The 13,580-nt window shown below is 45.5% G+C and overlaps 1 protein-coding gene across 1 annotated transcript in view; it reads left to right on the top strand.

The window, feature by feature from the left end:
• Positions 1-6,853: 6,853 nt before the first annotated feature.
• LOC144601723 (5'-nucleotidase domain-containing protein 2-like) overlaps positions 6,854-13,580 on the top strand; it is a 65,629-nt gene continuing 58,902 nt past the window's right edge. Inside the window, exons 1-2 of the mRNA XM_078414035.1 lie at positions 6,854-7,381; positions 8,837-9,449. Of these exons, the coding sequence (XP_078270161.1) occupies positions 9,188-9,449 (262 nt within the window). The 5' untranslated portion in view covers positions 6,854-7,381; positions 8,837-9,187. The remainder of the gene's footprint in view (positions 7,382-8,836; positions 9,450-13,580) is intronic.

Genomic DNA, 13,580 nt, shown 5'->3' with positions numbered 1-13,580 from the left:
CTTTGGTTAGCATAGATGAGTTAGGCTGAGGGGGCTGTTATGTGCTGTATATCTCTTGACACTGACAAATTATTCCAGAATTTTATTACTGGAAACAAATAAAAGCTGTTGTTATGAGGTAATCGATGCAGAAGCAGAGATATTGATTAACTAATTACTAATCCACATGTGGTTTATTGGGGTCGCAGTGTGAATCTTCACAAATTTAATATATTAAAGATTTTTTAAAGGTCTTGAAATTCACCAACAGCTAAATTGTTGACAGAGCCATCTACAATATTGAAAGGACTACAAGGAAGTATATTTTGCACGGTAGTTGCACCTGCTTGAAATAGATATCGTTTATCACCACTAAACATTGAAAGTGGCTGATTTAGGATTACCTAAATGCAACAGCTTGGTTATATGTTTTACCTTTTCTGTTTCACACTATAGTATACCAGTTTCAAACTAATGCATCAGACATGTCTTTCCCCTCATCCTTAAGTAACAGAATAAGAATTCCCAACATTGGACTCGGTTCAACGCCCTGCTGTGGGGAGAAGGGGGTTGAGAGGAAAAGGTAGTTCAGCCATGATTGACTGGTGGAGTAGACTTGATGAGCCAAATGGCCCAATTCTGCTCCTCTAACTTATAAGCCTCATCTTGCACCAATGCCCTTGAGTCCTTGGCATTTCCACCCTGGGACAAACATTCTGATTGTCACCCATATCCATGAACTCATAGTTCTATAAACATCTGTCAGGTCTCCTCTGTTTCTGATGCTCCACAGAAAAAATAGCCTTATAGCTATGAGTCTGAAAAAGGGTCTCGACCCGAAATGTCAGCCCTTCCCTCTCTCCAGAGATGCTGCCTGTCCCATTGAGTTACTCCAGCTTTTTGTGTCTACCTTCGGTTTAAACCAGCATCTGCAGTTCCTTCCTACACAGCTCCTTACAGCTGATATCTTCTAATCTAGGCATCATTCTGGGGAACCTTCTCTGTACCCTCTCCAAACCCTCCACATCCTTCCTGCAATGGGGCAACTAAAACCAGGAAGTGAAATCAAAGGCCTGGAGAGGGTTTGAGGGACCTTTCGCCTGCACCTGTTTCTTGGGTTCTCCAGTTATCTGAAGGTGCAAACAATTTCAAAAGACTAAACAGCAAGATATAACGGATATCTTGCTGATAACATTGGTATAAAGTACAAAAGCATGAGAATTATGATAACGTTATTGACGGGTCCCTTGGTGGATATTGTGCTTTGGATAGATCTTACCAGACGCTAACAAGAGGGGTTTCCTAAGAGACTAGGCGTAGGCCATATGGCTCCTTGAAGCTGCTCCACCATTTAATGAGTTGATGGTTAATCTGGAGTTAACCTTAACTAGATTTCCTTGTCTCAGCCCCATAATTTCACCCACAGTCTGTGAGAATGGCTGTCTCAGTTTGTAACTGTAATCATTGACTCGGCCTCCACATCATCTGGGGGAGAGAATTCCAAAGATTCACGACCCTCTAAAAAAAAAATCCTTCTCCGTTCCATCTTTAACCATTGCAATTCTCTGCCCAGTTGATGGTTTTTAAGACAGAGATGGGTGAATTTTTGCACATTCAACAGATTGAGGAGGTGCAAGAAAATGGTGCTAATGCAAAAGATTAACAGGAAACAAAGGATCAAAATAGGCTACCTCTGTATCTATTCCTCGTGACCTTGCATTCTTAAGTTCATAACAAATTAAAAGAGCTGAATTAGACCATTCTGCCCATCAAGTCTACTCCGCCATCCGATTGACTTATCTTTCCCTCTCAACCCCATTCTCCTGCCTTGTCCCCATAACCCCTGACACCCGACATCAAGAATCTATCAATCCCGGCCTTAAAAATATCCATTGACATGGCCTTCACAGCTGTCTGTGGCAATGAATTCCCACAGATTCACTACCCTCTGACTAAAGAAATTTCTCCTTATCTCCTTTCTAAAGGTACGTCCTATTATTTTGAGGCTATGGCCTCTGGTCCACTAGTCTCTCTCTCTTCCGCTAGTGGAAACATCCTCTCCACTTCCACTCTATCCAGACTTAAATGGTGACTCCCTTATCCTGAATGATTTCATTTTCTGAAGGCTAATACACTGTTCAAAATACAAAAATGATTTGAGATATTTCTACTTACACATTTTCTGGACTCATCCCTTTACTTATCTCCTTTCTAACCTTTGTCCCACACAATCATTTCTTTGGTCATATATTCCATCCCGTGTTCCAGTTGATCAGACGCCTTCCATTTTGTTCTTTCATTCCCTCTAAAGCATCTTAAAACTTGCCTTTTCACTTATGACGAAAGGTAATTGACATGCAATGGTGTTTCTCTTTCCACAGATACTGCCTCACCTGCTGCGTATTATCATGGTTTAGTTTTTATATCAGACTTCCAGCGTTTGTCTATTTTGCTCCTCTATCATTTTCAGTGTGCCCTTGAAATCCATAACTGATTGGAAAGCACCGACTACTGTTAAAAGGACAGAAGGTACCAGCATTTTTTAATGAAACATAGACTAAGGTTACTGGTGTAAATGGAAAGCAGGTTTTGAAATGTTGTTATTTCTAAAATCTGTGTAACTCGTTGAAGCCTGCTGAAGATAACTGATATGAAGCTGATCTCCCATCATAAGCCATTATATTGGAACAAGGTTTGGATGACTAATTTGTGCAGGGGGGAGATGGATAGTTATGGTGCAGTTTGTCATTAAATAAACACAATTTTCCAAGATCATATTAACAAGAATATGAACTGGAGGTTGCGTTCTGTACTCAGAATTGTGACAAATGTTAATCTGATCTAATGAGTAAGTTTGTTCACGACACCAAAATTGGAGGAGATGCAGACAGTGATGAAGGCTGTCAGAAGATACAGTGGGATATAGAATTGCTGCAGAAATGGGTGGAGAAATGGCAGATAGAGTTTAACCCGAGCAAGTGTGAGGTGATGCATTTTGAGGGGTTGAATGAGGGGAAAGTATACACCTAATGGGAGGACCCTTAACAGCATTGATGTGCAGAGGGATCTAGGAGCCCAAGTGCAGAAGGCGGTAAAGAAGACATATGGTATGATTGCCTTCAATGCAAAGGGCATTGAATGTAAGAGTCAGGAAGCCTCACTCTGACAATGGAGAAGGCCCAGGACAGAAAGGACAATTGGGAATGGGAATGGGAGGGGGAATTAAAGTGCCCCTCCCCCCTCCCATTCCCAATCTGACCTTTCTGTCCTGGGCCTCCTCCATTGTCAGAGTGAGGCCCAGCACCTCATATTTCGCTTGGGCAGCTTACACCCCAGCGGTATGAACATTTGACTTATCTAACATCAAATAGCCCGTGCTTTCCCTCTCTCTCCATCTCCTCCCCCTTCCCAGTTCTCCCACCAGTCTTATTGTCTCCAACTACATTCTATCTCTGTCCCGCCTACTCCCCTGACATCAGTCTGAAGAAGGGTCTCGACCAGAAACGTCACCCAGAGATGCTGCCTGTCCCGCTGAGTTACTCCAGCATTTTGTGTTTACCTGTACTGTTCTATATTTTATAAAGACCCCGAGCAGAGAAGAACCTAAAGTCTTCGTGGGAACACCTGCATTCAGTTATAACTATTTAAATAAATATTTCACACCAAAATAAAGTTTACTTGCAACTGACAGAGCGAGCGGTGAGACGGAGGGAGGAAGCGGAGCCGGGGGGGGGGGGGTGATGATGGGGGGAGCGGGCCAGGCCGGGTGAGGGGGGGAGTGAGGTGAGGGGCCGGGTGAGGGGGGGAGTGAGGTGAGGGGCCGGGTGAGGGGGGGAGTGAGGTGAGGGGGGGAGTGAGGTGAGGGGCCGGGTGAGGGGGGGAGTGAGGTGAGGGGGGGAGTGAGGTGAGGGGCCGGGTGAGGGGGGGAGTGAGGTGAGGGGGGGAGTGAGGTGAGGGGCTGGGTGATTGTGGGGGGAGTGAGGTGAGGGGGGGAGTGAGGTGAGGGGCCGGGTGAGGGGGGGAGTGAGGTGAGGGGCCGGGTGAGGGGGGGAGTGAGGTGAGGGGGGGAGTGAGGTGAGGGGCCGGGTGAGGGGGGGAGTGAGGTGAGGGGCCGGGTGAGGGGGGGAGTGAGGTGAGGGGCCGGGTGAGGGGGGGAGTGAGGTGAGGGGGGGAGTGAGGTGAGGGGCCGGGTGAGGGGGGGAGTGAGGTGAGGGGCCGGGTGAGGGGGGGAGTGAGGTGAGGGGCCGGGTGAGGGGGGGAGTGAGGTGAGGGGCCGGGTGAGGGGGGGAGTGAGGTGAGGGGCCGGGTGATTGTGGGGGGGGGGGGGGGGGGTTGGGGGGTTTGAGACGCGCGGGGCGGGCCGGGCTGTGGACGAGGTGCGGGGCCGGGGGGGGGGCGGTGGGTGAGGTGCGGGGCCGGGGGGAGGGGGGGGGCGGTGATGGGTGCGGGGCCGGGGGCGGTGGGTGAGGTGCGGGGCCGGGGGGGGGGGGGGGCGGTGATGGGTGCGGGGCCGGGGGCGGTGGGTGAGGTGCGGGGCCGGGGGGAGGGGGGGGGGGGCGGTGGGTGAGGTGCGGGGCCGGGGGGGGAGAGAGGGAGGGAGGGAGCGCGAGGACGCTCCCCGGGGCCGCTTTTTCGGTTGAGGGGGTATCTGTCCCGGGGGGGGGGGGGATGTTTACTCCAGGGCGCGGGTGCGGCGGGTGCTTACCCCGGGGTGAAGGTGGGGGGGGGGGTTTACTGGGAAGGGGGGGAGTGTTTAATGGGAAGGGGGTGGGAGTGAGAGGTGAGGGGGGTGTGGGTGTTTACCCGGGGTGATGAGGAGTTTACCTGGGCAGGATAAGATGGGGTTTACTCGGAGTTTGTTAACCCCAGGACAGTGTTTCCCTGCCTGGCCCGTGGAGTGGGGGTGATATGTACCCGTGAGAGCGGCTGATATGTGCGTGTGTGGGGGGGGTGGTGATGTTTTCCCATGGGAGCGGCTGTTTTGAGTGTGTGTTGGGGGTGATGTTTACTCCTGAGGGGGGGGGGGAATGTTTACCCATAGAGTGGGTCGGGGTGGGGGTCATGTTTACCCGTGGAGTGAGTGTGTGTGTGTGTGTGTGGGGGGGGGGGGTGATGTTTACCCATAGAGAGTGTGGAGATGGGGGGGGGGGGTCATGTTTACACGTGGGAGCGGCTGTTTTGTGTGTGAGTGGGGCTGTGGGGAACCCTGTAGATTTCCGTGGAGATATTCCTGTGAACCTTGGAGAGGAAATGGGTGGTTAGTTCCCCAGCAGCCGTTTGCGATCTGAAGAATGTTTTTTTGAGTGACAAGCAAAAAGTAAATTTGCTCATGAAGAGTTTAAAAAGTATCGTAGAGTTGCAGAGAAAATAATCTATCGTTTCATGTATATAATATAATTTACCTTCCGCGGACGATTGATAAAGTATACGCATGATTTTCGAGGATCGGGTTTATTTAAGTTAGCTGCCTCTGGGAAGTTTATGTGTGAAAGGGGATGTAGTATAAAATAGTTCTCAGACTGGAGGTAGGCAGTCTGAAGAAGGATCCCTGACATGAACCGTCACCTATCCACGTTCTCCAGAGATGCTGCCTGACCCGCTGAGTTACTACAGCACTCTGAAACGTCGCCTATCCATGTTCTCCACAGATGCTGCCTGACCCGTTGAGTTACTCAGACACGCTGTGTATACTAGATGCCAGCATCTGCAGTTGCCTGTGTCTAGCCACTTACCTGCTGTGCGAGCAGTTGTTCACCACTCGGGAGTGGGCTGGCTCTGTGCTTCAGTGGGCAGGCCCCGACTGGCCTCTACTCGGGCGGGTGGAGCTTATTTCATGGGTTAACCCTAATCCGAGCTCGCAGAGAGAGGTTGCATTCAAATTGTTTTCGTGCAATGCTTAACGACTCATTAATCTTCAGATGAGTTGTGTGTTTTCAGATAGTTGGAAATTTACATTTTAAAATATTTTTTTGGTAAGTAACGGAATAGTTTGAGTCATCGAGGAAGGATCTCCTGTTGTGGAGGGTTGGAGGCATTGAGATGATGCTGATCAGAAATAACCTTGGTGTGTATCAAACGTTTTCTTTGGAAATTTCCATCATTTTTGTAATTCCAATATGTTCTTTGAAATGATTTAATAATTGAAGTTTATGAGTGGATATGGGGCAAATGAGGCACGGTCAGAATGCTGGCATGGTGGGCAAGGACAATTTGTGTAAATTGGGTGCGATCCTTGGGGAAATGGGGGGTTGTCTATGCATGATAGTGTTAATGTACGGGGATCGCTGGGCGGCACGGACTTGGTGGGCCGAAAAGGCCTGTTTCCGGCTGTATATATATGATATGATATGATATGATAATGACCGCATACTCCATTTTCCACCTTTAGAAATACAATTTAAAATATTTCTCTCTCTCTCTCTCTCTCTCTCTCTCTCTCTCTCTCCCCCCCTCTCTCTCTCTCTCTCTCTCCCTCTCCCTCTCTCTCTCCCTCTCCCTCCCCTGCTGAGTGTTTCCTGCATTTTCCAAACCAGTGAATCATGAAGGAAACAATTTCATGAAATGCTGAAGGAGGAGAGGGGAATGTGTGTCTGGTGGTGGAACCATATTGGAGGTGGTGGAAATATGATCCGTTGAATGTTGACAAAATGTGAGGGGAACCTGATAGGCTTTGGCTAGGGGGAGAGGTGGTGAGAACCAAAGTGTGGGAAGTAGAGAGATGTTATTAACAGCCCAGTCAAATTTAGTACAGGAAAAGACACAGCGAAAGAAAAGCAGACATCTTAAATACAATTTAAAGTCTCATCAGAGCAGAGATAAAAAAGAAGAGGGGAAAATGGAATAGAGCTCTTACAGGAAGCAGAGTGGGAAGGGGCAAGGTCAATATAACTGTGGGAATTAGTGAGGTTATAATTGATATTGAAAGTTAACCACATCCTGTGGTAGTGACCAAGATGTCAAGGAAGGAAAGGGAAAAGCCCAGCACTGGATCGTGTGAATGTGAGAGCAGGTTGGAAATTGATACCAAGGGAACGAATTGAGTCAAACAGTCTAATAGCATGGAAACAAGCCCTTCCGGCCAACATGTCCCATCTACATGAGTCCCACCTTCCTGTGTTTGGCCCATATCCCTCTAAACCTATCCATGTACTTGTCCAAACATTTCTTAAACATTGCAATAGTACCTGCCTCTGAGTGTTCTACATGTGCATGGAATGTAGTCAATATAATGGAAAAAGAGCTGAGCAAGGGGGCTTGAGTGTTGCTGAAGCTAGCACAGTTCCACATATCCAACGAAAAGACAATCATAGCTTGTGTTTATGTGAATTTGCATGGTAGAATCTTTGACTTTGGAAAACGTGAGTGAACTTGAAGACGTTGTTCAATGGAAGAAAAGGCAAAGGTAAGGAGGTGATTTGGGTCTCTGTTCCAGGGAGAGTCTTACAGCGTGGAAAGAGGCCCATCAGCCCATCTTGTCCAGACCAACCAATGTGCCCCAGCTACACTAGATCCACTTGCCTGCGACTGGTACATATCCCTCCAAACGTTTCCTATCTATGTAACTGTCCCAATGTCTTTTAAATGTTGTTATACTTTCTTCTTCAACTACCTCATTCTGCAGCTTTTTCCGAACACCCACTACTCTCTGTGTGACAATGTGATCCCCTCAGATTCCTATTAAATCTTTCCCCTCTCACCTTAAACCTATGACATTTGGTTCTTGATTCCCCTACTCTGGGTAACAGACTTTGTGCATCTCTATCTATTAAGCAAAGGCCCTTCAGATCAACCGAGTGCGGGATGAATTTATTGAGGAATTGAACTTGCATGGTAAATATACATCAATTAGGATCAGCCAACTGTCAAGGCAGGAAGAAATCAGTTATTTTCACCTTGATCAATGGACAGCCCTGCTTCTAGATCTTGGGGATAGTTACTTCACATTTTTTTAGTACTTTTAATATGGTAACGATATTCAAAGTACTTAGCAAAAGCAACATCAATATACGTTTGAACACAAGAATAAATGTTTTGAATTTGAGACATTATGAGGTCAGGGGCCAAATTTAGTAAGTGAGTAACTGAACAGCTGCGTTGTGAATTAGTTTAAGCATATAGATACGAGGTATCAGTTTTGATTCTCAGATCCTACCATCAACCCTATCCTTCTTCAAATTTTGAATGCACACAAACTTCAGGAATATTTGGTGATCTTTCTCTTGGACCTCACAACAAATCGTTAATAGTAATTTGCCTCTCAGTATTGCAACTTCCCCCACAAGTGTCTTGCATGAATATAATCTTTTCTGATTTCTAACTATGGTTCTCTTCTACTTTTGCTCTCTTTGTCGACTTTTGTTTTGCCTCCCTGGAAAAAAACCCTTTCCTTTATGCATTTGTTAGCCTTAACACCCTTCTTCAGACCCAGAAACGTCCTCTATTCCTTTTCCTCCAGAGATACTATCAATTTCAATTTTCAATTTAAAATACTTTATTGGCATGATAAGATACATCATTATATTGCCAAAGTATAGAACATTGCATACATATTTAAAATGCATGAATATAAAAACAAGTATACTATCTGGCCCGCTGAGTTACTCCAGCTTTTTAAAATAATGTCTATCTTCGGTTTAAACCAGCATCTGCAGTTCTTTCCTACACTTCCTTTTGTGAACCGTCATCTGTAGTTCCTTGGTTCCACACTGTTTCAAGGGCTTTGTTTCTGCTCTAAGGCACAATAACAGTTTGTTCTCTCTGCCTACGCCTTGCGCAATATAAGGGGCCTGATGTGGCTTTTGAGGTTTTCTGGTTTCACATTTCCGATTGGGCAATATTAGTTTGTTCCTTTTTGCAGCCAGATGTCTTGGTCTCCAGGGAGATGGAGATGTACCCGCAGCCTACATGCGTGCCCATTGACCAAAGCCTTGCACGTCCCACACCGCCTCTCAGGAAAGGCTTTCGACGAGAAACTATGAATTAACATGAGCCCTCTTCCCCCAATCTGTGCTGGGGGCGTTTTTACCAGAATGAGATTGGTTGCCGGCTGAGAATGCAACCACTTGATTGGGGAGTGTTGTGTTGGTGACGGGTCTGATCACCACGATCCTGAGTCCCAGTGCTGTGCGAGCAGCGGACCGGACCGGGACTGTACACACTGGCAGTGGTGTGAACCTTACAACAGCTCCCCTACGCGGCATCTAGAGCCATGGCTAGCCGACTGACAAAGTCTTTGTCTGCCCTGCTGCAGTTGAAAACGGCGAGGTCTTCCTCCGCTGCGCCCCTCTGCATGAAAGCAGCCGACTTGCCCTTAGATAGCAATGTGTCCGGCTACGAGAAACCACCAGCCCCCAATCTCTCAGATCACCCAGCAGATTCCAGCACAACCGGCAAAGCAACTGCAACTGCAACGTCGGAGAACAAAACTTATCTGTGGGGCCGCTACAATGAGATGAAAAAATTAGTGCACGGTAGGTCTGGCTAAAGAAGAACCCTTTTTTCACTCTTCAGTGCAAACAAGTGAGACGTAAATGTTAGCTTTCCATAATCATCCCCCAATATGTGTGTGTGTGTGTGGATTGTATAACGTTAATGCATTATTTTATTATAAATTAAGATTTTTCATTTTGAGTCCACACTGTGAATTTGCATTCGTTGATTTTATTGAAGTTAGCAAAACATCATGAATTATTTCGCTTTGGTGTCAAGAACACTTTGACATTTTGTACTTTCACACAAAGGGTAGTGGGTGCATGCAACAGGCTGCCAGAGGAGGTAGTTGAGGCAGGTACTATCCCAACGGTTAAGAATCAAATTAGACAGGTAGTCAATAGGTGCAGGAGTAGGCCACTCGGCCCTTCGAGCCAGCACCACCATGCAATGTGAACATGGCTGATCATTCTCAATCAGTACCCCCATTCCTGCCTTCTCCCCATACCCCCTGACTCTGCTATCCTTAAGAGCTCTATCTAGCTCTCTCTTGAATGCATTCAGAGAATTGGCCTCCACTGCCTTCTGAGGCAGAGAATTCCACAGATTTACAACTCTGACTGAAAAAGTTTTTCCTCATCTCCGTTCTAAATGGCCTACCCCTTATTCTTAAACTGGTTTGGAGGGATATGGGCCAAACGCAGGCAGGTGTGACTAATGTAGCTGGGACATGTTGGCAGGTGTGGGCAAGTTGGGCCGAAGGGCATGTTTCCACACTGTGTCACTCTATGACTAAGTGGAACTGGTGTAGATGGGGCATGTTGGTTGTGTGGGTAGGTTGGGCCGAAGAGCATGTTTCCACACTGTCTGACTCTATATCTAACACTCCAAAGGAAGTTGGTTAGCAAAAGCACAATCATCCTTTCTTTAATTAACTGGGGATATGCAGAAACGTGTTGATTAAATCAACAGTAGAATTTTTTCTGAACATTACATCTTGTGAAATGGATTCAGCCGTTCGAATCTGCACTGTCCCTTGAACATTTCACCTTACCATTTGTTTGGGTTCCCCTTAATGTTGAAACTCAGTCTGGAATATCTAAAATCTAAAACGGAGATAAAAAGTGCATAGTTCCCCCGAAAGTAGCGCCTCAGGTAGAAAGGGTGGTTAAGATGGCTTTTGGCATGCTGGCCTTTGTCAGTAAGGGAATTGAGTATAAGAAGAAGGGTCTCGACCAGCAATGTCACCTATTCCTTTTCTCCAGAGGTGCTGTCTGACCCATTGAGTTACTCCAGCTTTTTGTGTCTACAATCGGGTATAGTAGATGGGATGTTACGTTACAGTTGCAGAAGATGTCTGAGGCTGCACTGGGAACATTGTTTTAATTTTTGGTCACTCTGCGTGGCGGAAGGTGCCATTGAGCTGGAAAGAACCAGAGAAGATTTACGGGGATGTTGCCAGGACTGGAGGGCCTGAACTACAGGGAGAGAGGTTGGGCAGGCTATAACTTCATTTCTTGGAGCACAGGAGAGGTGATCTTTATAGAAGTGTAAATTGTAAGGTGATTAGATAAGGTGAATGCACAGAATCTTTTACCCAGGGTATGGGAATCAATAACCATTGAAGGTGAGAGGGGAAAGATTTAATAGGAACCTAAGGGACAACCTTGTCACACAGTTAATCGGACTTTATTGACTTTATCTTGCACTAAATGTTATGCACTAAATTGCCATTTGTCATGTACCTGCACACTGGATGGCCTGATTGTAACTATATATAGTCAATTCGCCGACTGGATAGAACACAGCAAAAAGCTTTTCACTGTACCTTGATGTATGTGGCAATAATCTAAAGTAAATATATGAAGGGAGCTGCAAGAGGAAGTAGTTGGGACAGTTCCAATGACAACATTTGAAAAGATATTTAAACAGCTATATGAATAGGAAATTCTTGGAGGGAAATTGCCAAATGAGGGCAAACAGGGCAAGTCTAGATGGGCCATTTTGGTTAGCATGGATGGCCTGGGCCAAATGGCTTGATTCTGTGCTATATGGCTCTGTGGTCTTACTGAGACTCTGTAATTGTAGTAAGACTCCAATTCCTTTTGTAATAAAGCCCAAATGTGATTTACTTTTCTAATGATCTGCTATTGAAAAAAAAGTAAAAAGATATGCTTCTCTAACATGACATCAATTTTTTTTTCCTGGGAGTTTGAAATAAAAAGGGAAAATACTGGTAGCAAATGTGATGAAGAGTCTTTGACATGAAATGTTAACTCTGTTTCCCAGATGCTGCCTGATCTGTTGAATGTCTCCAGCATCTTCTGTTTTCTTGTATTTCCCAATTTTTGAAAGCGTTTAATTGGTCTATGTACCAAGGTGAGGAAGTTTGTATTTTGGTTTTCCATCTAGCATGTTAGGGAAGTCCAGAACCAGGGGTCACAGCTTAAGGATAAGGGGGAAGTCTTTTAGGACCGAGATGAGAAAAATTTCTTCACACAGAGAGTGGTGAGTCTGTGGAATTCTCTGCCACAGAAGGTAGTTGAGGCCAGTTCATTGGCTATATTTAAGAGGGAGTTAGATGTGGTCCTTGTGGCTAAAGGGATCAGGGGGTATGGAGAGAAGGCAGGTACTGGATACTGAGCTGGATGATCAGCCATGATCATATTGAATGGCGGTGCAGGCTCGAAGGGCCAAATGGCTTACTCCTGCACCTATTTTCTATGTTTCTCAGTCACTTATTTGTGGTGGGATCCCCTGTTTTCTATCTATTTCCTTTTGTGAATGGCAGCATTATATTTTCTGTAGTCATCCACAACCACTCCAGAATCGAGGGCATGCTATGGCTCTAATCTAGGTCTGGAATATCTTTCCCTGTCCATCCACTCTTTGCAGCAATCACATTTATTACCCCGGATGTTGTATGTCGGATCCAGTAATTTGTCAGTTTCTATTTCTGTGAATTTCCCCTAATTGCGTTTTATTTCCGGAAATGTTGTGCTCTGGCGGGTGGCGCAGCTGGTAGAGCCGTTGCCTCATGGCGCCAGAGACCCAGGTTCAATCCTGATCTCGGCTGCTGTCCGCGTGGGGTTTGCACATTCTTCCTGCGACAGCGTGGGTTTCCTCTGGGTGCTTCGGTTTCCTCCCAAAGACGCATGGGTCAGTAGATTAGTCGGCCCCTGCAAATTTCCCCGAGTGTGTCAGGATAGTGGGTTAATGTAGAACCAGTGAGGATGGGTGATCAAAAGTTGGGGTAGGCTTACTGGGATGAAGGGCCTGTTTCCATGTTGTATCTTTAACCTAAACTAAAGACAGATTTCAGATTTTGGTGTCCTTTGCTAATTTGTAAAACACTTAATCATTGGATTTACCACTTTTCTTGACAAGATTAGAACCCTCTTCAAATCTGAGACTCTTTATATATTTAGTTTGCCTTGGATGAATCATGCTTCCTGTAGAATTGTTATTCCTCAATGGAATGCAAATTTGCTGAAATTATGAACAATGTTTAAATATTTGCATTTTTTATTGTATTTTAATTAATTTCTCAATGCTACTTGGACAAGCTACCACCTGTCTGATGCATATGGTTTTGTTAAAAATTAAGATTCAAATTTCATAATTGAATATGCCACTGCCATTCAATAAAAAGATTCATTATGTTACCATTAGTTTGTACCCAAAGATCCATGACTGAGGTCACCAATTAACCTTGTCCTATTATGTGAAACATATTCTAAAGTAGGCTCTCTATGATTTGTTCCGTAATGCATTGTTCCAGGAACCTGTCTCAAATATATCCTATAACTCTTCTCCAAATTGCTCTTGTAGCAACTCTATTTCCCAAACAGGACCATTGCAATTCATTGGTTACAATATCCCCTTATTTCTTGAATATAACTCTATCCATGAGTAAAAGTCTCTTTTTGCTAAGTTGCTAAGGCTTCTAGTTAGTACCCACACTTTTCTTATTTCTCCAATATTCTACACAATTTGATTTGATTTCTCATGTTATCTATTGTTTGCAGAATTGCTCCAATACTCCTTTTCCATTTGCCTTTCAAAATGTCAAATATCTGGAATATTTAATTGCCAGCCCTGATCACGAAGTAGCCAAAACTTTTAAATGGCTTCAGATTAAGCCTAGCGGCACAAAAGACTACAGATGCTGG

This window comes from Rhinoraja longicauda, chromosome 17, assembly GCF_053455715.1.
Source record: "Rhinoraja longicauda isolate Sanriku21f chromosome 17, sRhiLon1.1, whole genome shotgun sequence".
NCBI classification, from domain to species: Eukaryota; Metazoa; Chordata; class Chondrichthyes; order Rajiformes; family Arhynchobatidae; genus Rhinoraja; species Rhinoraja longicauda.
Note: the sequence above shows the minus strand (reverse complement) of the source record. Positions and strands in the feature narration are given on the sequence as shown.